Genomic DNA, 24,251 nt, shown 5'->3' on the forward strand with positions numbered 1-24,251 from the left:
AACCCAAAGAAATAAGTCAGTCATGATGGAATTTCCACATAATAATAAATGTTAGATCTTGATGGTTATTTATTACTGCTTAACAAACTTGCAAAACATAGTGCTTTTAAAACAAAAACCCTCTCTCTATATATAGACAGAAAAATATATCTATAGATATGTAGACATATTTTATACATATATAAAATATAATAGCATAATATATGCATTATATACACATAATTATTATCTTGGTTCTAAGGGTCAACTTAATAGCTTAGTGGCTGGGGTTGGAGCCATCTGAAGGTTTGTTTGGGCTGGATGTGCAAGATGGCTCACTCACATAGCTGGCAGTTGATGCTGGCTTTGCCCAGGAGCTCAGCTGGACCTGTCATCTGGAGTGACTACACATACCCTCTCTATGTAATGATGATAGCTGTATTCTGAGATCCTGCAACCCAAAAGCAAGCTGTTCAGGAGGCCCAGGGGAATCTGCAAAGCTCCAACTCCTTGGAACCTAGTCACAGTATCACTTCCACTGCACTCTGCTGGTCAAGAAGCTAGACTCAGCCAGCCCAAATGCTAGGTGCGAGTGTCACGAGGCCTTGCACACGGGGAGCTATCTTTGGGGACCAATTACCACAGAAGTAAATGTGAATTAAGGATGAGAAAAGGAAAATCAGCATTTATCAAGAGCCTGCTCTGTGCCAGGCCTTTCAAAAACATCATCTTATATAGTTCTCACAACAATCTAGAAAGGTGTTCTTGCCCGCCATTTTAAAGAAAAGGCAACTGAGGCTGAGAGAGAGTATGTTTACCCAGAGTCACAAAACCACAGAGTGACCAAGCCAGAGTTTGAACTCAAGTCTGTGGGCTTCCAAGCCTGTGGCTCTCCTCAGATTAGCCTGGGCTACAGGCATTCCCCCAGCAACCATTTCTGGTCTTTCCGCCTCAAGAAACTGAAAACTTCACAAGCTGATAATTCCCATCTCCTTTCCACTTGAACAAGTTGCCCTTTCACTGGAAAGGAAAATGACTTCTGGCTCCATCTGGGGAAGCCTCTGGCTCCCTGCTCTGCCCAAGGAGACAGCGAGGCCCATCCATCACTGTGGTCTGACTTGCCTGCCCCCTTATTGTTGCATTAGTTCAGACCCCTGGGTCAGCCATGAGCAGAGGCAGCCTTGCTCCTGGGTCCTCCCCAACTCTCCTCCTCCCCCTGAAACTCTGGGCCCCCATTTCTCCATGGATCTCCCAGCCTGCTATGCTGACTGGCTTCACTAAGGTTCTCTGACTTTTATAGACATAAGCTAGAGCTGGTTCATTAAGCCTGAATCTTTTGAAATCCCAGAGATTCATAGTCCAATCTTATGTCTGCAGTGGGTAAGCGGGGGAAGTACACATGATCTGGCACTACAGATTCAAAGCCTTGAACTGGGAATATGAGACCCCCAGGGAGGATGGGGTTAACTCCAAGGGACCCCAGAAGCTGAAGACCATAACTCTGTGCCAAATACAGCAGATTTTTTTTTTTGAGAGAGAGAGAGAGAGACAGAGAGTGCAACTGAGGGAGTGAGAGAGAATCATCAGCAGGCTCCATGCCCAGCACAGAGCCCGACATGGGGCTCAATCTCACAAGACCTGAGCTGAAATCAAGAGTCAGATGCTTAACCAACTGAGACACCCAGGCACCCCAGCACAACTGCAGATTTTAAAAGAGTATATGAAATAACCCGGGACAGCATTAGAATAAGAAAAAAAAAACTAATTCTGTTCATTTCAATCGAGCAGCTATTTTATGCCTCCACCATTAGAATAATCTTTCCTGCTTGACTGTCTGGAATAGGAAAAGATGGTGGTGGCCAGAAGCTGAGCACTCTGGCTCTGCTTAGGTGAGCTTGTACATGGGCCAGAGGCAGAGAGGGACCCACCGCCTTTGGACACAGGATGTGATAGAGAAGCATGCCTGCAGGCCCTCTAAGACATGGTGACCCTGACCCTACTAACATGGCTCTTCTGACCCAGGGGCTAATTAATCACACTAGCAGAGGAAATCAAAAAAGGATGTAATAGTAAGTTTGAAATGTACTTCTTGGGAAGCCCTGGTGGCGTAGCGGTTTGGCGCCGCCTGCATCCCAGGGTGTGATCCTGGAGACCCGGAATCGAGTCCCACATCGGGCTCCCTGCATGGAGCCTGCTTCTCCCTCTGCCTGTGTCTGTGCCTCTCTTTCTCTGTGTCTATGAATAAATAAATAAAATCTTTTTTAAAAAAATGAAATGTACCTCTTCACTTCCTCTCTAATAGGCAAAGGCTGAAATGTGAGAAGAGGGACAGTACTTTTCCTATCCCTTGTGCACAGAATTAACAACCAAGAAGCACCACAATGCTAAGGACTATTCACAAATGCAGCTCTCCTTAGGTAGAGATTGTGGGGCATGTGTCTGAGCTAAACGGTCTACCTGGGGGGTTTAAAGTCATCAGTATCCTCAAGCAGTGTTCCTCTCCTTCGGTTTGAATCCATGTCCCTGGAGTCCATGGAGAAGGTCCCATGGAGAAGAAAGGATGCATATCCTCCTATGGGCTCATTTGCAATTCTGGTTCCAGGAATCATTCTGTTTTCCTCAAATTAGGGCACTAATGCTCTTGTTTTTTGCCCTGGTGGTAGAGCCCTAGGGAGGTAAGATTGCCCTTCCTAGCATCTTTCTCCCAAGAGCACAGAGCATCTTCCTAACTATAACAACACATGCACTCATATTATCCCTATTTTGTGCTAAAATTAAGCTGTTCTAGCTCACTTTCCTCATCTTCTTGATCAGAGACTGAGCTAAATAAAGGCTCCTCCCAGGTCTTAAAGCCATGATTTTTATGACAGAGTGATGGAGTGAAGTTAAAATGGATTCACCCATAGAGAATTACCTATAATTTTTTTCATTAGTGTTATTCTCTGCTGCTTCAATCCCAGGAATCATTATGATTCACCTGTACTGCTCTCAGCCTCTGTTCTATCACTATGTCACCTTGGGCAAGTTACTTAACAGTTCTGAGGCTCCCCTCCTCAAATGAAAATGGGGTTGAAGTTAGCTGACTTACGATGTCATTACAAAGATCAGATGAGATAATGTCTACAAACCACCTAGCTCACAATGTACTCAGAAGATGTTCAGCAAATGTTAATTCTCTACTAGTCTTTCCAACATTCCCTGCTGGGAAAAGAAATCCCCACAAGAACATTTTCAACCTTGCCCACACCAGCCCCTTTGCTATAAGTAAGGTTTCTCCTGTCTCACCCATGAATGGTTGTTCTTATCTCTTTCCAACTCTGCATTCGATGACCTCATATGAGTAATCTGAAATTGGCCATAGTGGGAGGATTTACACTACAGTAATCAGCAATGCCAAATATCAAAGCCCCATCCCCTGGAGCCATCCTACCCATCCAGGCCCATCCTGGGGTGCACAGAGGCAGGAGGCTGGACACTGTGAGGAACAATGAGTCTAAGCACAGCTTCCCTCTGTGCTAAACAGTTTTTTCAACAGGTTACATGGGACCACCCAGAGGCTCACTGATAGCCAGCTGCCATTGATTCTTCCAACAAGAGGAAAAAACAGCAAAAAAGAACATGTGCTCAGAGGCCAGTCATGTCTTTTATCAGATCAGATGAACCCAAGTGAAAAAGAACTGCCAAAAAGCTTTTGACCAGGACAGCATAATAGGGACTGTTTCTGAAATAAAACCACTTTGTTGTTCAAATGTACAACGCTGACAGCTTCTTTTCTCTCTATGAACTGAAAAAAATTTTTTTCTAAAGAAAATTTTAAAACATATAACTCATGTAAGGAAACGGTAAAAAGAATTCAAGGCCATAGATTGTTTATAATAATAACACATACACATATATGGCCTTTATAGCTCACTGGGCCTTGTTTTAAGCATTTCACAAATAGTAACTCACTAAATCTTCACAATAACTTTGTGAGATATACATTAGCATTAGCCCTATTTTATAGATGAAAAAACTGAGGCAAAGAGAGAAACTCTGTGATGTCAAGAACTACAGCCCCTGTAGGTTTTGCTGGACCTTTTGCTGAGGCAGGGGGATGTGGAGGCAGGTGACCCTGCCTCCCTAAATCATTTCCTCTCTGTAGCAATCCTCCCTTCCTACACCACCATCCCCCTCTTCAGTCTGGCAAACTCTTGTTCATCTTTGCTTTACCTTATCATAGGCTGTGGCAAAAGGAAGTGTGTTTTTCCTTTTTTGGCCTTCTTTCCTTCCCACTTACCCCTTTCCCGGAAAACAGATCAATATCATGATAGCCCATCAAAGCAATACTGGGAAACAGCACTGACATTAGGAATAAAAAGGCTTGCTTGTCTCATGGGGGGGAAGATCCTGAAAGCTGTGAGCTTCCTGTGGGTCACACAACTCAAGGTTCTCCAGTAGGACCCCCAGAAAAGGTGAGAGACTATAGAAGACAGCAAAAAGGAAGGAAAGTCTGAGGTAGGAGGGGGACCCTGAATACGCACTGTGACAAACCTGAGAGACTAATCAGTGACTCCGGGAGGACAGTGGGGAGAGAATTTGTATCAATGTTCCAGAATCCTGGGTGTGGGCTTCATCCGCTAAGACAAAGACTCACAGATGTTGTGACACAGCTGAGAGGTTATAAACAAATCCATCTAAGCCGGATGTAAAGTGAAATATAAAAATAGTGTATTCAAGATTATTTATGTAAAAAGAAAAAATTACGGAAGGATCAAGGAATATTAAAGAATATGAAACTTTATAAGTCACCCAAACATTGATTTTTACATGAATAGGGAAATTAATCTAAAAGTATAAGAAAATGGAAAAATCGATATTCAATGATCATGCCTAAAAGCTATATTTTAAATACTGAGCTATAAATCAGGAAAAATGGGAATGAATAACCTCATTTAGGCTTTTACTTGATGACTATGCTATTTTCATGAAATTAGTAGTATCACTTAAGAATCAAATTTTGGAACAATTATATATCAAAACTGTATCAGACTGTTTGTATAAAAAATATGTATCTCTGTTGCTTCTTTTCACTTTTTTTATATTAACAAATATAATATTTTTTCATTTGAAAAAAAGTAAGTCCCTATTTAATCTTGCCCTAGTTCCCTCAGGAATTACTGGACTTCCAGGCTCTTTTCTTCATTCATACACACATACTGTTTTCCACATAATTGGAATCATACTCGACGCATTATTCTTTGACTTAATGTCTTAGAAAATCTCCCTGTCAATATATACAGATTGACAGAAGTTTTATTCACCATTACATTGCATTCCGTAAGGCAATCATTCCCTTCTGAAGAACCATTAAATGGCTTCTAATTCTCTACTAACATTAAACTATTGCAATGAACCCTGGACATGTTTGTGCTCATTTAAGTATTGCCAGAGGATACTTTCCTAAAAATGCAATTGCTAGGTCAAAAGTTGCAATATGGTAGATGTTGCCAAATTTCTTTCCAATAATGAGGTAGCAACGAGTCTCACACTAACAATGAGAGTGAATTATTGAATCTGTAAAATAATTTGAGGAGAACTGCCATTTTTAAGATACCATCTCCTCTCACCTAGAAACAGGGTATGTATGTCGGTTATTTCAAACCTCTGCCTCGTAATCTCTTGTTGCGTTTACTCAGCATTCAGACTTCTGAACTTGCTATCAGTTCAAATGGGTTTCTCAACTGACTTGACTAAATTTATTGTTAAAAATACCCACTTTTGTTTCATCTTTCCTTGTGTTGTTGTATCAACTATTTATCTTTATGGAGCCTTCTCCAGAAAGTTTTCACTCAGCCCTCACTCTGCTTCTAACAGAGATAGCACTTAGCACAGTGCACAGGAAACATCAGTACACTCATATCTCCCCACTTGAAAGTGAGCTTATCACCATCATTTTTAAGCATGTACAATGTGCCAGGAATTGTGATAGGCAGTTTACAGTCACTTGGAGAGGTCCTCATTATCCCCATTTCACAAAGGAGGAAACTAGGCTCAGAGAAGCACTCCCAGGTCCACCTGGCTAAGCAGCTGAGGAGTAACGTGTTAACCCCCTTCGGGTTGTCACAAGCCAGCACCCCCCATAAACACCTTCTTGCAGATAGGAATTCATGTTACTTTCATCTCCTCCTCCTTCCTTCTAGCACAGTGTATGATACATCATAGGTCCTTTCCCGATGTCACTCCTTTGATAAATCAGTTATATCAGAAAGGTTCTAAACAGTTCTCTAAACTTGGACAAAACCCATCAGGTCTCTACTTGTGGTCTCCAACATATGACAGATGCTTTTCATGAGGACACAGGACTGAGGTTTCAATACCAACAAAAAAGAACATTCTAGTAGGAGGAAATATCAAATACCTCCTGTGCCTTCTCTCACATCCTCCTCGTATACATTTTTACTCCACCCAGCAGCAACCAGCAACCAGCTCCAAGCACCTGCCTCCCTAGCTTTATGCGTGTCTCTCTCTCCTACCTCCAGACTTCTCGCTCTTGCCTGTGAGCCACTCATAGCAACATGGCTGCCTACTCTGAAGCATGAGCCACATGAGGAGGGTGAAGGTTGTCGACACAGCCTGAAAACAACACTCTCTCCCACACCTCAGGTGGACCACGCTGCGGCATATCCTGACAGCTCCACAGAGGGTTCCAGCAGGCTTAAGCCCTCTGTCCATAGTAGTCACCAGCTTGAGAACATGCCCTTGGATTGGCTTTTTCAACTTCTGTTTTATTTCTCTGAGACCCCCCACTCCTGTTCCCTGGAGTCACTTACCAAAGTAAACTAGCTGCACAAAAACCCTTGTCTGGGCTCTGCTTTCTGAGACTTCCTTGTCCAAGCTACCAGAAGACATGGTACATATACCAGATCACATAGGTGTTGCACACACATGTTCACCCACACTGCACACTCCAATTGGGATCCTTCAGCGTTTGATTGTTTTATCTGCCTGAAGAAATTTAACTGTCATCAAGGGAAATGAAGTTTTTATCTTTTCAGCCTCATCTAGGCCCTGATTTTAAACACCATTATTCCTTACACTAGTAGATGACATCACTAAAAATCCATCTGCTTAACCAATGTCAGTAAAGTTCATGCCACACTCACTGAAGAATAATCCTTTAAAAATGTCTCTATCTGTGCCTAATCCTCAGCTCTGTCTCCTACCATCTGTGGGAGGGAGGAGAGCTAAAAGCCAAAGAACCAGTCATGGGTTTGGTGTTAGCAGAACAGGAGAGGAGCTTTAGCTCGTACCACAGTACATCTTACTAACAGTAAGGAGCACTCAACTGACAGGGCTGGAGCTCTAGTCAGGCTCTCACTTCTTTATGACCCCAGCAAGTCATGTAATTTCTCTGAGCCTCTTTTTCTCCACTTGTAAATGAGGATTTTTCCCCAAAGCAACTATAATACAAATTTCTTACTAATTGACAATCATTTTCCCAGTTACACTGAGAGCTGGTATATCTGCAGAGAGAAGAATAAGGGATTTCAGAATACTGGAATAGGTACTGAGCTAGCCATGACCCTGTCATAGCCCATATTTTCACAGCAGCCTACATTCTTAGCCCCCTTGTATAATACAGCCCCCGAATCCAAGAGTTCAAGTGACACTCTCAAAGTTGATCTGATGAAAAATGGCAGCACCAGCCTTGGACTGGTGTCTCTAAGCCTAAACCCACTTGCTCCCCACTGCCCCACTCTCCACTAAGTCCCACCAGGGAAACAACACTGTGCGCACAGTTAGCATTCAAAGATTCCTTGTGGCTCTCATCTCACCTCCTAAACTGAAAGCTTGTTAAAGACCAGGATCCCATAGATGAAAATTCTCAACCTTAGCCCAAGTATTAGTTTCCTAGAGCTGCTGTAACAAATCACCACAAACAGGGTGGCTTAAAACAACATACATTTATTCTCTTATAGTTCTGGAGGTCAGAAGTTCAAAATGTCTTCACTAGCCAAAACCAAAGTGTTGGCAGCACCATATTCCCTCCAGAAACTCTAGGGAGAACCCCTTTCTTGCCTTTTCCAGCCTCTACAGCTGCATTCCTTGCATTCCTTGGCTCATGACTCCTTCCTCCATTTTTAAAGCCAGTATCTTCTTTAACTCTGGCTCTGCCTCCCTGTGCTGCTTCCCTTCTGTCCGTAGGCAAGTCTCCCTCTCCCTTCCTCTCCTAAGTACACTTGTATTTATGTTTTAGGAGCTACCTGGAAAATCCAGGATAATCTCCCCATTTCAGGATCCTTAATCACATCTGCAAAGACCTTTTTGCATATACGATAAGATTCACAGTGTCCAGAGATTAGGGCCTAAATCTCTTTAGGGGCCATTATTCAGCCTTCCACAGCCCAGTTCAGAGAAAATCTGTATAGGTTTCTGAAGCCAAACAAAGCTAACCAAGTTTGGTGCCACTCTAGAAAAGTAACCCAGAAAACTACTAAGCAATCAAGGCTATAGCCTAGTCAGTCACATACATACACCTCAGAACTACATAAAGGAGGCCAACTCACGATGCTCTCATGAAATCAGCAAAGTGCAAAGACATCCCTGATGCCTCAGTCTGCCTTGTCTCACCTGCCTACTCTCCCCAGATGTTCAGAGTTCTCACATTTCAATCCTCTCATTTGTCTCTACCAGAGAAATGGGACTCTCAGGAGAAAGGGCTATCAGAAATTTACTCTATTGAAGATTTGACATCTTAACCTAGTTTTAAATAGTAAGATGAAAGACCTTATCCTCTGCAGAAGGAATTTCTAGTATCAGAGAGAAACTGGGGGCTTCCTACTGCTCATGCAGGCAGCCAGTGAGGGAGGCTCTTTTAGTTTTTTTCTCATAAAGGAAATTCTCAGTGTCAACTGGAGACTTCTTTCCTCAGAAAATGTATTTCCATTGCAGGCATCTTTAGTGAAGATTTGCTGAAGACTTGTCTTCCCTCCTCCATCTCTTGTTGCTGGCAACACCTGCTATGCCTGCTTAACAAACCATGGCATCTGGGACTCCAGCTGTAGGAGTGGCAACCTTGAGGAACCAAGGTAAAGAGGACAGGTGTAAAACAAGGTCCTGAAAACTTTGTAGTCCAAAATCTGATTTTTCTTGCCATAGAGGGGCCCTAGAGTGGCTTTCTGCCTGACTATTGGACTCAACCTCAGCCATAAAGACAGAAGGGAAGAGCCAAAGCTCATCCTAAACCCTTGCCATTTCTAGGCACATTCTTAACTCATTCCTTGCCATGTGTGATAGATCATGGAGGATGATGAGAGACTGAAAAACACTTTAAACTCAAAGAAAATAAGAACTAATAGCAACATCTGGGGAACCAAAGCAGGCCAGAGAAGGAAATATTTCAAGTCAGGGAAGTCTCCCAGGTAACCTAAATCATACCAAAAGTCAATAATACCTAAATCATACCAAATAGTCAATAATACCTCTTCTTTGCATGTTTTCATACCAAAATCATACCAATTAGTCAATAATACCTCTTCTTTGCATGTTTTCTACTGGGCAAATACATTGTCCTTTAGGTTTTGTCTGTTTTTATTGAAAGATAATGGAGGAATTCACTTCAATCAAGGTTCCTAAGAGGCATTGCTTCTGGCCATCCACTAGGTCACTTCTCTAGCCACCTTGCTCTCCATGCCCTTGAGACCTTCCAGAGTCAGATTTGTGTACCTATGAATGGACTCAGCATATGAGTTCCTATGAGTCCCATAGGGACTGTGGGACCTGGTCCCTATGGGTAGGGTCCAGGAAAGTGGTTTGGGTTATCGAAACCCAGTCAACCCTGCAGAGCATGGCCAGCACTAACTTAGAAACTTGATTACTTGGTCTTCCTGAACCTTACTTTTTCCCATGTGAAATCTGGGTATAATACCTCTTAGAGGTTTTGGGAAACTACTGAAATATATATGTAAGATGCATACCACAGTGACTACTATATATCAGGCACTCAACAAATGTACTTCTTCTTAATGTTATTTATGATATTAATAAAAAGTCATGCTGCAAGCTTACAGATTATGATCAAAGACCGAAGACCATAATCTATAGCTATCTGAGAACAAGAGTAATAAGCTACAGAACTGTCTCTTTTTGTGTTTTGCTATTAAACATCTCTCAGCCCTTTGAATATGGAGCAATGTTTTACTTTGCTCTTCAACATTCACAAATACCTACCAAGTGCTTGCTCTGTGCAGGAAACAGAATAAGCTCAAGGTATTGAGTTTGCCCTCAAGGAAATTACTGCCTCTGTGAAGAGGAAACAACAGGTGCAGAAAAGGTGGATCACAGTCACATTCCTCAGTGCTCACTGGGTCAAAAGAACTTCCAGAATTCAGAGGTCTTAGTCCTTGGTGCATAAGGTACACAAAAGGCCTCCCAGGAACTGGATCTTAAAGAAGGGGTAGGGAATGAACATGTGGAGAAGAATAGATGTGTCCTACATCAAGACTTGGTGCAAGGGGAAGGAGTCTTGGGAGTTTAAGTTGGGGACCCTTCTTTATTTGTCCCTAGCTTCCTTTCTATCAGCCATCAAAACGGCACAGGGCTGGGGTGCTCGGTAAGCTCTGCAGTTCTGTAAATTGGCACTGCAGTGACCTGTGTGAGGCAGCTCACCCTGCAAGCTGACTTGCCAATTTGTGCAGAAAGTACTCTTAGCAAGATGCTGGGCCCTTCTAAGCCAGCTGACGCAAGGAATCATCTAGGAATTTGCTTCTTGTAACAGATTTTCTCAATTCAAATTAGCTACAGTGGTGTTGTTAATCCCCTTGTTATGGGATTAGAATGTATTACTGCATTGAGATTAGTGCCCAACAGATATGTTAGAGGAGTTTGGATTAAACTCAAAGTTCCAAGCATGAGGGCTCCCCAATGGCAATGTGGTCTTTGGCTGGGACAATGGCGCCACCTAGTGGCGACAATGAACTCCATTTGGAAGGGTTTCTATTTGGGCACCTTTCAGTTCTTGAGGCCTTGTGTGTGCTGGGGCCAGAAATGCAAGGATAACTAACATAGGCTAACTCCTCCTTCATGGGGCTGGCAGGTTCAGGCTCAGAGTCCGGATCCCATGGACTCCATCAACTGCGGCCCCAGCGACCGCCTAGTGAGCAGCATGAGCTCTACCATCTGAACCCCAGAGCTGACCTTGAGGTAGATGCCTACAGAGCGGGACCTCAGCAATTATAAAATGGCCCCTTGGACCCACCTGTTCTCTAATGCCTTAAGTCCCTTTCACAGTTGACAAAATCTGTTTCTGTTCCTACTCATTCTTTTAGCATATATCTACCATTTGCCTCCATGAACCAGACACGACACAACACTTAGGACTAAGACATACAATGTTTAAGGGCCAGCCCCTACCTTCCACACATGGCCAAAGAGATAGAGACAAGCCCTCTCACTGTACTCTGCAAGAACCTTGGGAGTCCTTTCCCAGACGAGCAAAGCCCTGCATCAGCTTCCATCCCAAGTCCCCAACACAACACTCCCTCTGTACCCTTCCCTGCTGTTCCTTTACAACTGGGCCCAGCACTGTCCCCATGCCTTTCCTTGGCTCTCCAGATACAGGAAATATCTTCTGTCTCTCTGCTCAAGGATGGTTGTTCTGAAGGCTCTGGGAAGGGAGGGCTAAGCTACCATGGTCAGAGAAAAATGACTTCCAACGGCAGACACTGACATGATGGGTTGCAAGCAGGCTGCAGCTCCGGTGGACCTGTGGGGAACAAAGGCAGCAGCCCCAGGGACAGAGAGGGAAGGGGGTATCCCACAGACTAAGGCTTTCATTCCACTCAGGGACTATGTGAGGCACTGAGAATAATGTGAGGGTTTGCATCCAGCAGCTACAAAGCATGAGAAAGTAGAAGGACTGTGTATTCGAACCTGAAACTCAAGAAAAGGTAGAAAAGTAAGAGAAAGGTAGGTGGTGAGGGGTGAGGGGACTCTGTAGGGTGAAAAGTGACTGAAAACATCCCTGGATGTGATGACCATAGATAGTGTAAGTGTGGGAGTGGCTAATGTCAAACCCTAGACTACCTGTGTACCCAGATGGAAATTCATCTTCTACTCACTTCCAAATCTTTCACAGGAAGGCAACTACATAGTCATTAATGAAACCATTGTGTGAAAAGGTTTGATTTAGAGTCCAGGCATTACCTAAGAAATGTGTTTCCATGTCTGGCTCAATGCTGTGTCACGTAGAGAGCATCCATGGGCCCAAGAACCTGAGTGACAAGAGGACAATAGGCATATAAGCCCCCCCTGGAAATTCACAACATCCAGAGGAGGGCTATGAGCTTCCACAAGGTACAGAAAAGATTCTAAGCCAATCTGAGATCCTAACAGCCAAGAATTCCAGCAGATATCTGATCCACCCATGCATTTGTACACCCTTTCTCAGATATAGACATTCTGGGCTCATTTTCTTGTCTACCCTTTCTGTTTTCTCCTTGCTGACAATCTCATCTTGAGATGTGTTGCTATGTGGAGTGACTAGTGTGGTATTATGAAATCAATAAAAGCTTTAAAACTAGAAATACGGGGATGCCAGTCCCAGTTCCCCTTTGTCCTGTCTCCATGGCCTTAGCAAATTGCTCAACCTGTGTGAGCCTCGATTCCACCTCTGTAAGATGAGGTTGCTGGAAGGCTGAGAGATAATGTATATAAACACTATTTTTTATGGACAGCAGTTTCATCCTTGTGGCTAGAAGCTTCTGGTTTATGGTGAATACTACCTAGTGATCTGATCCAAGGCAAAGAAAGGAAACTGGGTGTAATGGATGGGGTGATATCCCCAAGACTAAATCAACTGCACAAGGTCCAAGAATGAGGTGGCAAGCATTTGGGTCTTAAGTCTGGTCACAGCTCCCCATGGAATCAGAAAGACATGATCTCTGTCCTTCACAATCCCCTTTTCATAAGTAGGTATTTATGGGCTTCATTGTCAGAATTTGAATTTCAACATGGCAGAAGCTACTGAGCTTGTTACCCATTTATGGGGTGAATTTGGACTCTTGCTAGCAGCATAATGCCTTTCCAGAAATTGAGTCTTCCTCACTCATCTATAGGGTTGTAGCAGAAGTTTGATGTAATCAAGCAACCCACCCCCATCCCCCCTTACCATGGACTGGTCTAGGGAAGGGCACTGCATTTGGAGAAGAGGTCAGACTCTTTCTGGATGTCTGATGGTGGTGAACAAGTCCTGCCATGAGAATTGAGAAGCAAGAATCGTGGGCCACTGCCGACAGAAAAACAAAGAGCAACATGAATAAATGCACAGAGTAAAGATTCCCAGCTTGGAGTAAAATTCCAGGCCAGCTCTGGTGCCACTGCCTGGCTTTATCTCTGACACTGAATTCAGCAATACATCCCGAGGACCCTCCAAGTCCTTTTTCACTTCAAGTACATGGAGTAAGTTTCCAGAGCTGACTTCCAGAAGAGGCCCAACTTACATGCAAAGTAAGGTTTCACTTGTTAGAGAGGAGGGAAAATGTTGAATGTGTGTCCCCCCAGATGATGAACAAATTGCCTCCAAGCTCAGCAGTTTGGGAAAACTCACTGTGAGGATTGTACACCTGAAGAGCAAGCGCTTCCCCTGGATGATAATTTCACTCAGGCACAGCAGTAACATTTTACTATTTAATGGGCTGCTTGTAGAGATTTCCCTTCACAATGAAAACGTTTCCTATTACAGGAACAAAATGAAAAGGGAGTCATTCATTCCACATGAAAAACAGGGACTTTAAAAAATGGAAACACTGTCAATCATGCTGAATCGCAAGCTGTGATTAAAGCCCCTCGACTTTTTCCCATTAGTGTGAGCACATTTGAATTTTAGCCTAACACTGAGCCTGTATTATAGAACATCTGATTTATTCCACTTTGAATATAATGCCAAACATGTCTTAAATGTAAAATACTTAACGCCCAAGTTCAAGCAAATTTGGATCTATTATTCAAGAAATAGTCACAGCACCTCATTTACAAACTTAACTTAAAATTAGGTCTTCCTAATCAGGGAAACAAAGATAAAGCTGGAGTCTATTATCATTGTTCTGCTGATGTGTAAAATATTATTTGTAAAAGAGAACCGAGACACTTCTGGAAAAGGCAAGTTTCTCTTCCCAGTCCACTACTACTGTGATACAGTAATTTTGCTGTATAAATTCAAACAATGACTAAGACCCCTGGACTGGGAGCTGGGAATATAAATGAGATATGGTCCCTGCCCTCAGGACTTCACCAGCTCATGAAGGATGACCCCTAAGGAGAGAGACAATTAACTTTAACCACAAGGCTGTGGGCAAATAGAGATGTGGGATGGGAGAGGCTACCCAGAAAAGGTTCCAGGTATGAGCAACGTTAGTCCTCAGAAGAAGGGAAAGTCTTCCAGGCTTAAGAGCAGCATGAGCAAGGGCACAAGTGTGAGGAGCCTGGCACACTGGGCATGTCTAGGGGGCAGCTCTCCACCTGCTCATGCTCACTCAGGGGCACGCAATGACCCGTGCCAGCATTTGTGAGACCTGGGGACTAAGGGACATTCCTGCTCTGAGAGGCAGGGGTATCCTAAATGGTAGGCAAGGCTGAAGAGATGAGAAGCAGACAAGAGTCCCGTATTTCCTTAGTGATCTGATGGGCTTCCAGAGATGGTTCTGTTCCAACTAGCAGGACAACCAAAGAGAAGGTCAGAGGGTATTAGCCCAATGCTCAGATAAATGAAGGTAGTGGCCAAGAAAGGCCCCAGCTCCAAACCTTTCAGCTTAGACCCCTCTGTGGCAGGTACCACTGCTGACTTCAGAGACAGCACAATCACCACTTCCTATAAGATCAGGGCATCTCCCTTGAATCCATTACTTCTTTTGTACCCTCCCCCAACATTCATCAGCATTCATCTCACCTCTACCTCCAAAATGTATCCTACCTTTGCCCATGCCTGTCCTCTTCTCTGCCAGCATCCCAGTCCAGGCCATCATCAGCTTTCATCTGGACAGCTGCAACAGTTGGACATTGTATTCCATGATAAATCAGGTCAGAATGTTCCCCTACTCAAGAGCCCCTAAAGATTTTTCTTCCCACTTGGAATAAATCTAAGCTCTTTTCTGTGGCCTCCGGGTCCTACCTGTTCAGGGTCCCAGCCCAGTTCTCCATTCTTACTGTAGACCATCCTGACATGATCACCAAGCTCAGCCCCATCACCTTGCTTTCTGTACCCATGTTTGCCCTAGCTCTTTCCTCTGCCTAGAACATACTTCTCATCTAATATTACTGACTCAAGAAGCCAGCATTATGCCTCATTGATTGTCTTCACACAACTTACCACTATTTCCTTACTGTCCGTTCTCCCACCCCTGATACACCAAAAGCCCCATAGGAAGAGGGACTTGTAAAGCTGTATTCTTCATAATTGTATTCCTATAACTGGATCCATTCCATAAAGGGCACTCAATGCACATTTGCTGAATGAACAATTCCATGCATCTGCCAGTACCCCTCAAATCTTGGGGCCTTATGGAAGCCGTATTTCCAGGAAATGTGCCAGGTGAGGGCAGTGCTGCCCTTGTGGGGTCAGATCTGATACCAGGGAGGGGTTCATATGCCCCAAGGATTCCCAAACAGAATTCCTTTGTGTGAAATCAAAGGCCATCTTTCCTGTCTTAGAAGAACCTTTGTGCTAGAGTACTGAGACTTCTGCCCGTGCTATGACTCTGCTGTATTAGCCAGGGCTCTCCAGAGAAACATGATCAATAAGATATCTCATTCTCTCTCTCTCTCTGGATGTCACCTATTGTTGTCACCAATGCTTTTAGGCAACTCCAAAGAGGACAATCAAACTCTTCTAGGATTTACTCTACCAACCCATCCAACTCCTACCACTCATCCTCTCACTCACTCAAATATTCATTTAGCATGTGTTTATTGAGCATCTACTGTGTATGAGGCCCTGTATAGGGTGAAACAACATAGTCTCTGACCTCATATATCTTTATTTTTTAATTTTATTTATTTATCCATGAGAGACACAGAGAGAGGCAGAGACACAGGCAGAGGAAGAAGCAGGCTCCATGCAGGGAGCCCAACATGGGACTCAATCCCGGGTCTCCAGGATCACACCCTGGGCTGAAGGCAATGCTAAACTGCTGGGCCACCCAGGCGTCCCTGACCTCATATATCTATAGTTCAGTGGGAATATCAACTTTAAGCAGATACACAAAAATTTTCACTGCAACTGTGGTATGTGCCAGGGAGAGAGAAATGTAGTATGGTTATTTCATCTGTCCTCCATATATTTACTGAGCACTAAAGACAGGCAAAACATTTTCTTAGGTGCTTACTGGAACAGGTAACATGACCAAAGCTAGGGGTAGGAGGTGGTCCTCCAAGGAAATTTCACTCAAGATGATACCTGAAGGACAGATAGGAGTTCACTTGACAAGATGAGGAGAGCATGCCAGTTGGAGGAACACCATGCCAGGGTCCTGAGGTAGGACATGTGTATAAGAATGGGAAAGGAGGGCAGCCCCAGTGGCGCAGCGGTTTAGCACCTGCCTGCAGCCCAGGGCATGATCCTGGAGACCTGGGATCGAGTCCCGCATCGGGCTCTCTGTATGGTGCCTGCTTCTCTGCTTCTCCCTCTGCCTGTGTCTCTGCCCCTCTCTCTCTGTCTCTATGAATAAATAAATAAAGTCTTAAAAAAAAAAAAAAGAAAGAAAGAAAAGAATGGGAAAGGAGTCTGGTGGGGCTGGGAGGCCTGGAACATGGTGAGGTGTAGCTATACCAGGGGATAGCTCCAATGCTCACCAGGCATTGTGGGCTCCACGGAGAGCTATTGCTTGACCCTAAGAATAGGGAAAAGCTTCTGGGAGGCTTTAAGTTGAGAGGTAGTGCTCTCAACATTAACATCATAGCAAGTTCCATTCTCCTCTTTGTGAAAGTCCTAGAACAGGTAAAATTTTATCATACTATCCTTCAAAGACACTGTCAGGTAAATTCATATTTGAGGTATGATGCACTGCACACTTCCATGCTTTCAACATACTGTTCTCCCTGCTTTGTGTTTTGCTCTTTTCTTCCTCATAAACCTCTATTCACCCTTCAAAATTCAGTCTGGCCATTGCCTCATCCATAAAGCAATCTGACTTCCCCAGGCTTTGATAGCAACTTATACTCACCTCCAGATAACAATCTATTCAGAGTATGGGCCTTGACCAGGGATGGTCCCCAAATTGTTCATTACCCATGAACAGAAGATGAGGCAGATACAGAAAGGAGAATAAGCATTTAGACGCTTTCAGAGCAATTACACAGAACAATTTTATGGCTGTTAAATCTAATAATAAAAAAAAATAGGGCTTAGATTTTGTGTGTCTTTTATTTCACTTTTTCTAATGATTTATTTTTATTGTATTTTATAAAAGTATTGATCCACAAAAGATTGAAATTTATTAAAAATGGGGGGAGGGGACCTTCACCATAGACAGTTTGAGAAACACTTTCCAGAGTATCTGCTGCTGAAGGCCATCCTCTGCACCTTCCTCACTCTTTTCCAATCTACCTGACCAACTGCAAAGTCACTACACAACAACCACAGAGGGTAATAAGCAAGTTGTAGCTTGCCTTCCCTTCTCTTACCGGAAATGAGCTAACTGAAGCTGAGACAGGGAAAGCAACATGCTTGTATGAGGTTCCTGTTGCTGCTGTAACAAAGTACCACATACTTAGTGGCTTAAAACTATACAAATATATTTTCTTGTGGTGCTGGTGAGAGTCTAAATGGGAGATGGGCTAAAATCAAGATGTCTGCAGGGCCACATTCCCTCAAAGGTTCTAGGAGGGAAATGCATTTCCTTGCCCTTTCCAGCAACTACAGTCTTCTTGCATTCTTTGGCTCACAACTCCTTTGTCCATCTCCAAAGACAGCAATATAACATTTTCCAGTATTCTCATTCTCTCTCTCCCTCCCTCACCTCTGCTTCCATCATCCCATCTCCTTCTCTTCTCTCCTTATAAGGACCTTTATGATGACATTGCACCTGCCTGGGATCATCCAGGATCATCTCCCCATCTCACAATTCTTCACTTAATCACATCAGCTAAGTCCTGCCATGTGAGATAACATATTCAAAAGTTCCTAGAATTAAAACATGCATTTTTTTAAGGGCCATTATTCTGTCTACTACAAAGGTCAAACCTAAGTCTTGGTCTCAGAATGCATATTTCCTCTTTTGTTTTCCCCTCTAATCCCCTCCATCTTCTCATATACATACAGATGTTGACAGAAATACTTTGTTTGAAAGCATTTGGATATTGAGAGCAAGCTGTAATCTGCAGGTGGGGAGAGGATCCATGCAAGCGGCATAGCCCTCAGCTGTGGAGGCAGTGGAGTCCCTGCAGACCGTCCTGGCAAACCCCAAGGGCTGCCCCACTTAAGCTCTCACCCAGACAGAGCATCAGGGCCCAGAAAGACCTGTGATAAGTCATCCAGAGAGCATACACATACATCTCAGAAAAGACAGGATTTTCTCCAGCAAGGACAATGTTCCTTGGCAGTGCTGAATTTTTGTTCCCAGGCAGATAAATAGATATGCGATTCTTATTAGCAAGAAGAATAACCTGCATAGAGTTTCTCCAGGAAGACATTAAGATAATCCAGCAGCAGCAATCCACTGCCAGCCTCAATCAATTCTTTGTAGTAAACTTTTATAAATCAAACACAGAAGGCTCAGAATCTCTCAAGAGCTTGTTCTTGTGATGTGTTGGTTGATGCAAATACTGGCACAATCCACTGTGTGGGGTTGTTAAATCACAGTGTTTTCCTCGCCCCATCAATTCCAGCTTCTCCCACCTCCAGCCCTAAGATAATCAGCCCCTCCTAGACACTGTGACTGCCTCCCAGGGCAGCACACTGGGGGAGGAGAGCTGAGATGGCCACTGGAAGCATAGGACCTGCCCCTCCTCTTTGCTGTGCTCCTGGACCAAGGGCTGACAGGCTGTCATCCCTGCCCTGCCCTGATAAGGGAGACTAGGGTGCTGGGACCTGAGAAGGAGCAGGTGTTGGCACTTCCTGTCCCTGTCCGTGGGTGGGGTGCGAGACACAAAGGCAGATGGGGCCAAGTCACGGCCATGGCTGAAGGAGAGAGGAACTGGCCATTCTTGACTATCTAAGGTGCCCTTCACAGAATCTGAAAGCCCTGGGCTGGGGCTCTGCCTCTCATGGCTGTGCTCTCCTCTGTCTTAGTGCACTCTTTTATTTATATTAATATATCTTTACTTGTCTGCAGGACTGCTATTTATGTTGTTCAGACTGTGCATTGTACAAGGGCAGCACACCTAAGGATTGCCACTGAAATCTAGACATACACTCACTTATCTGAGAGCACACTGCTCAGTGTGTAGACTACAGACCTCCTACTCATAGATGTGCTGGGACAGTAGCCATGAGCCGCCTCCCACTTAAAGCCACCATGAGCATAGCCAGCCTGTACACACTTCCCTGGCTCACCCACATTTGTGCAGCTGTGCCCTGTTCCTGACAGCACTTCAGGCCTCCCTTTATGTCACTTCTCTTGCCTGTCAATTATTCTGGGAGATGGAGCTCTGTTCCCAGTACCACTATTTCAGACTTTGATTCTGATTCAGTCGCCAACTGAGGGTTAGGGAACAGGCAGGGATCTTGGCATCTATGGTGGCAGGTGGGTATGTGTGTGTCTGCAGCCCCAGGTATCAGAAAGCTCCCTGAGGTAGAGACACAGTTGCCAGACACTGCCATTCAGGTAGGACAGTGTATAAACTTATTTATTTTTCTTTTTCATTTAAGAAAAAATAAAGTACCCTTCTCTTCATAAAGAAGAAAAGGCTTCTTAAAGTTTTCAGAAAGGTATCTCATGCTGTAGCAGTGACCCTGCTTGTCTCCTCTTTCTCAAGTTGGCTGTGAGTTCATGGAGTCTGGATTAGGTACTACTTAGTGCTCCCAGCAACCTGCAGGTGACTGGCTCTTGGATTGGTTTATGGAAGAAGGGCAGAAAGGAAAGATAGAAAGAGGGAAGAAAGTAGGCAGAGATAGAGAAAAAGAGAAGGGAGGGAGGAGGAAGAGGTAACTATTTGGATGGATGGATAAATGAATTTCCTAAACCCATTAGACACAGAGACTCAGCCTCCTCGCCCCTGCTCCTTCTGGCTTTTTTTTTTTTTCTCCTTCTGTTTTGACCATTTCTGCTCACCCCCCATCACTGTGCATTTCTTTCCTGACTCTTTCACACCCTCTGGGTTATCCCTGAGTCCATTCACATCTTCTAGACTGAATCGATGCTGGGGCCCATGCACTGCCCTTCCACAGATGTGGCCTGGACCTCTGCCCCTTTTTCTCATCTCCCTACACTCCCAGGGTAGTCCAGCCCTGGGAGCCATACCCTCTTTCCACAGCACTCACTCCCAGGTAGTCACTAGGTCTTCCTCTCCCATGTCCCTGGGTATTCCAGGAGGATCTTGCTCCCACTATCTCCCTCCTAGAAGACAGAATTTTCTTTCTACCTAGCCCAGTCTACCCAAACTCTACTTACAGACTCAGCTTGTTTTTTCACTGGGGAGATTTATTTCCCTGAACATTTTTAGTGCCTAGCACTGTGAGGTTTCTCATGTAGCCTATTCCAGAGATCACTGAGCATTTTCAAGGCTCCCAGACATTGATTCCAAAATGAATTCCCTCAAGGGGCTCCCAATGGACACTTGCTGGGCTGAAGCTGGGAAAGTATTTTTTGAGCCCTTAAACTGTTTTGGACATTGTCCTGTGCCCGATGAACTGCAGTAAATAAGAGATCCCAATTCTCAAGGAACTCGGTATCCAGCTGGAGAAGATAGATAATGAATAAATAAATGTTGGCATATACTGCATCATACAGGATAGACAATGTTCATGGTGGGGCCAGGGAGGCTCTTGAACCCAGGTGGTCTCTCTGCAAAGATGACTTTAGACTTGAGACATGAGTGGTGAAGAGGAGCCACCATATGCAGATGCAAGGGACAGGCAAGGAGGAATGGACTTGGACACCTTGGGGAAGATAGAGGCCAGTGTGGCCAGGGAACTACTAGTAAAAATGAAAGTGTTGGAGGTGATAGGTGGACAGGTTGAACAGTTACATTACATATGTTAATGACTATTCTATATTGAGTACTTGCTGTGTGGCCAACATTATAAGTCCTTTACCTAGGTTGTGTCATTTGGTTGTCATAACAACCTCCAAGATGACAAGTATTAGCTTGGTTAACAGATACTAAGAATAATGATGTGCACTGAGTACCTATTATGGGCCATGCATTGGGTTGAGTGCTTTATGTGCCTCATCTCATTGATTCTTTGTGACAACTTTATGATGTTCAAGTGTTCTTACTTCTTCCATTGTACAGGTGAGAAAACTGAGACCTGGAATATTTGAGCAATTTGGTAAAGGTCCCACCACTGTGCTGGGATGACTATAGGCTTATGGCTGTCTACACCACATAAGTCACCACTCTCCTGTCTGCTTGTACTTCAGGACAGACTTGACGTTTGACTTTAAGAAAACAAGAGGCATGATTCCCATCAGAGGAAAACAGTAAGGTGTGGACGGATGTATCCAATGGGGCCCTTTCTAGAGCCCTAGGAAGGACACTGTAGAAAGGCTCTGAGAAGTCAGTGGTGCAGGAGGTCCAGTGTCCTCTCTGCCCAGCTGTGGCTTTAGGCCTCCTCAAAAGTGGGATTGGAGATTCATTCAAAACCACCACTGCCTTTCAGACCTCTGCCATACTGGAGGAATAGTCTGCCTCTGAAGCAAACCTCCAGAGCAACACCATTTTCATTCTTCTCTGTCACAACCCAGACCAAGCCCAATCAACTTTAAAGCAATTTGCCTCCCAGAACTCTCCCAGTCCTCCTTGACAGTGTTCAGGCCAATAGATCATTTGAAATGTTTTTATAACATAAAAATGCAATCCTTTATAGCAGGCAATCAGCAGTCTTAAAATAATTACCCATAACTAAAGAGAAACCAAAGTAAGATCAAATGAAATCTGATTAATGGGTGGTGAAGACCAATGTTCTTTAAATAATTCCTTAAAATAAATTTTAATGGGATAATCTCTCCATGAAGATATTTCTTTAGGGGCTTAAGATAAATACACTTTTTTTTTCCCAAAGTACCTCACAACTAAATTACATAGCATTTTGGGAGGTTCCGGTTATTTTTCCTAAGTAGAGAATTTTCTGTGTGCTTCTATTTTCCCTCGAGGTTATCACAGAAAGAGAATAAAATTTCATTTTCCTCCTGCAATTATGTAGCTGTATTATTTTTGTAATAAGCTTACAAAGAACAAGCTCCCAAAACACAATTCTCGATCTGAAGTTCACCAGGTTGAAATTGAGAGATAAATCCTCTTTGCTTCTTATTGGACTTTTTTTTAAGGTCAGTGCTGACGACAATTCAGAAATTCAATTTCTCCTCAGGTGCCAAGTTTCTAAGGCACACCTGGTAGAAATTTGGTGCAGGGCTAACCTGGTGCAAGACTAAAATGGATTGCTGGGAAGACTCCGCACATTCAGCCCCAGTCTCCACTGGCCTCATGCCCTGAGCTCTGAAGTCATATAAGATAGGGGCTGAGGGAAACTGAGAAGGGGTCGGATAATGAGGAGATGAAGGTCTGATGGTGTTCAAATGATCCTCCAAAGGGATTGAGAAGAATGAATGGTGTTGGTCAGGTAGAGGGAACAGAATATGCAGACACTAGGAGAGGAAACTGAGACCCAACTGGATCAAGTGGCCCTACACCATGTTTCTCTATAAGACCAGAAGGAAAGAGACAAAGCTGGTGGGAGTGCAGGTAATTTTGGAGAGTAGAACAAGAGCCCCCTTCTAAGCACCTACTTTCTCAGCTTAATGGGAGGCCAAGTCAATCCCTGATGGTGAAGGGAGAGGTATTGACATAAAGGGTTTGAAGAGAGGAGAAAGTGTGACTAAGCGTCTGAGAAGACAGGAGAGTCCTGCCAGGAAAACATGATCTTCCCTTGCAGATTTGGGTACCTACCTCAAGAAGTGGACCAGAAGTTTCTGGTGGCCCAATCAGCAAAATTGTGCAATTGTACTGACAGCTCTTGGCAGCCAGCAATGAAGTGGAGAAGGTAGAGAGCAAGACTGACTTGCAAAGAGCAAGTGGCCAAAGTTAGCCCAAATCCTTAACTCCCAGAAGGGACACTATCTGGAGAACTGGGTTCAGGAGGCTAAGCTTGCTACCTGTCTTAGTTTGAGTTGTCCCAGAAAGACATCTGATACAAGCATTGAAGGATAAACTGCTGTAGGGCATGGTGCAGAACAGGGGTAGGAGAGAGGTCAAGTGGTATAGGAGACAAGGGCAAGGGGTAAAGGCATATTATTAAACCAACTACCACAATGGAAGGTTAATGCTTAAACCCAACGGGGAAACTGAAAAAGACACAAAAATATGGCTCAGGATTATCTGGCTGAGGATTATCTGGGAGACTCACCTGAACATCCACCAGCCAGTGGTTAAGGGCTGACCCAAGGGGGAAGTTAATTCATTGACACTTCTAGCCAGCTGTGCACAGGGATGAGGGGATTCTGAAAAAGAAAAACACCAACAAAGATGCAGGTGTTGGCTGGCACAGGTGGAAATGGTGAAAGCATCTGAGGAGATGGGGCAGAACACCCACTGCAGCTACACCTGTCAAACTCAAATGGGCTACCCCAGTGGGATCGCAATTCTAGAGCAGCTGTCATAAAGTGCAAATGTTGTTCTTAACTATCAGCAACCGCCCTGCCCTTCTACTTCCCTCGAGACCTGTGTGATTGAATGCAGTCAGTTTTCCCACTTAGCACTCACTTTGCCCCAGCTGTTTGTACTGCTGAGAACACTTGGTGTGAAAGCTCCACGGGTTTCCATCAATAAAGGTGAACATGTGTACAAAATAAGTCCTTAGCCTGGATGTACTGATGCTGCACCTTGAGTGTTCAATGTCATATTCTTCACAGTGCTATTTGGTGGTGGAGGGTCAGAGAACAGTGCCAAGCAGTAAGAGGAAGGGAGTCATACTTGCTGAGCACCTACTATGTGCCAGCACTGAACTGGGTCTCCACATCTCAATAAATCTGCAGCCAGCCTGAAAGTGGCAGTGAAGGGATAGATTTTTCCCCCACCCTTGCCAGCCCTGGAGCCAGCCAAAGTTAAGGGTGAAAATGGATTCAGCTTGGTGCTGTTTT

The 24,251-nt window shown here is 44.2% G+C and overlaps 1 protein-coding gene and 1 long non-coding RNA gene across 5 annotated transcripts in view; one reads left to right on the forward strand and one right to left on the reverse strand.

The window, feature by feature from the left end:
* The window catches only part of TRIM42 (tripartite motif containing 42), a 49,561-nt gene extending 42,757 nt beyond the window's left edge, over nt 1-6,804 (forward strand). Inside the window, exon 5 of one of the 3 annotated variants that reach the window (XM_038571056.1) lies at nt 6,501-6,804. In XM_038571056.1, the coding sequence (XP_038426984.1) occupies nt 6,501-6,521 (21 nt within the window). In that variant the 3' untranslated portion in view covers nt 6,522-6,804. Of the gene's footprint in view, nt 1-3,502; nt 3,695-6,500 lie in introns of those variants that run through there. The other 2 variants (XM_038571054.1, XM_038571055.1) reach the window with 2 other exon arrangements.
* Nucleotides 6,805-8,044: 1,240 nt separating this feature from the next.
* LOC111091959 overlaps nt 8,045-24,251 on the reverse strand; it is a 149,884-nt gene continuing 133,677 nt past the window's right edge. For both annotated transcript variants that reach the window (XR_005377080.1, XR_005377079.1), the window contains 5 exons: nt 14,930-14,999; nt 13,568-13,693; nt 13,130-13,246; nt 12,166-12,233; nt 8,045-9,036 (listed from right to left, as the gene is read on the reverse strand). This is a non-coding gene — a long non-coding RNA (uncharacterized LOC111091959). The remainder of the gene's footprint in view (nt 9,037-12,165; nt 12,234-13,129; nt 13,247-13,567; nt 13,694-14,929; nt 15,000-24,251) is intronic.

The sequence above is a fragment of the Canis lupus genome, chromosome 23 (genome assembly GCF_011100685.1).
Source record: "Canis lupus familiaris isolate Mischka breed German Shepherd chromosome 23, alternate assembly UU_Cfam_GSD_1.0, whole genome shotgun sequence".
NCBI classification, from domain to species: domain Eukaryota; kingdom Metazoa; phylum Chordata; class Mammalia; order Carnivora; family Canidae; genus Canis; species Canis lupus.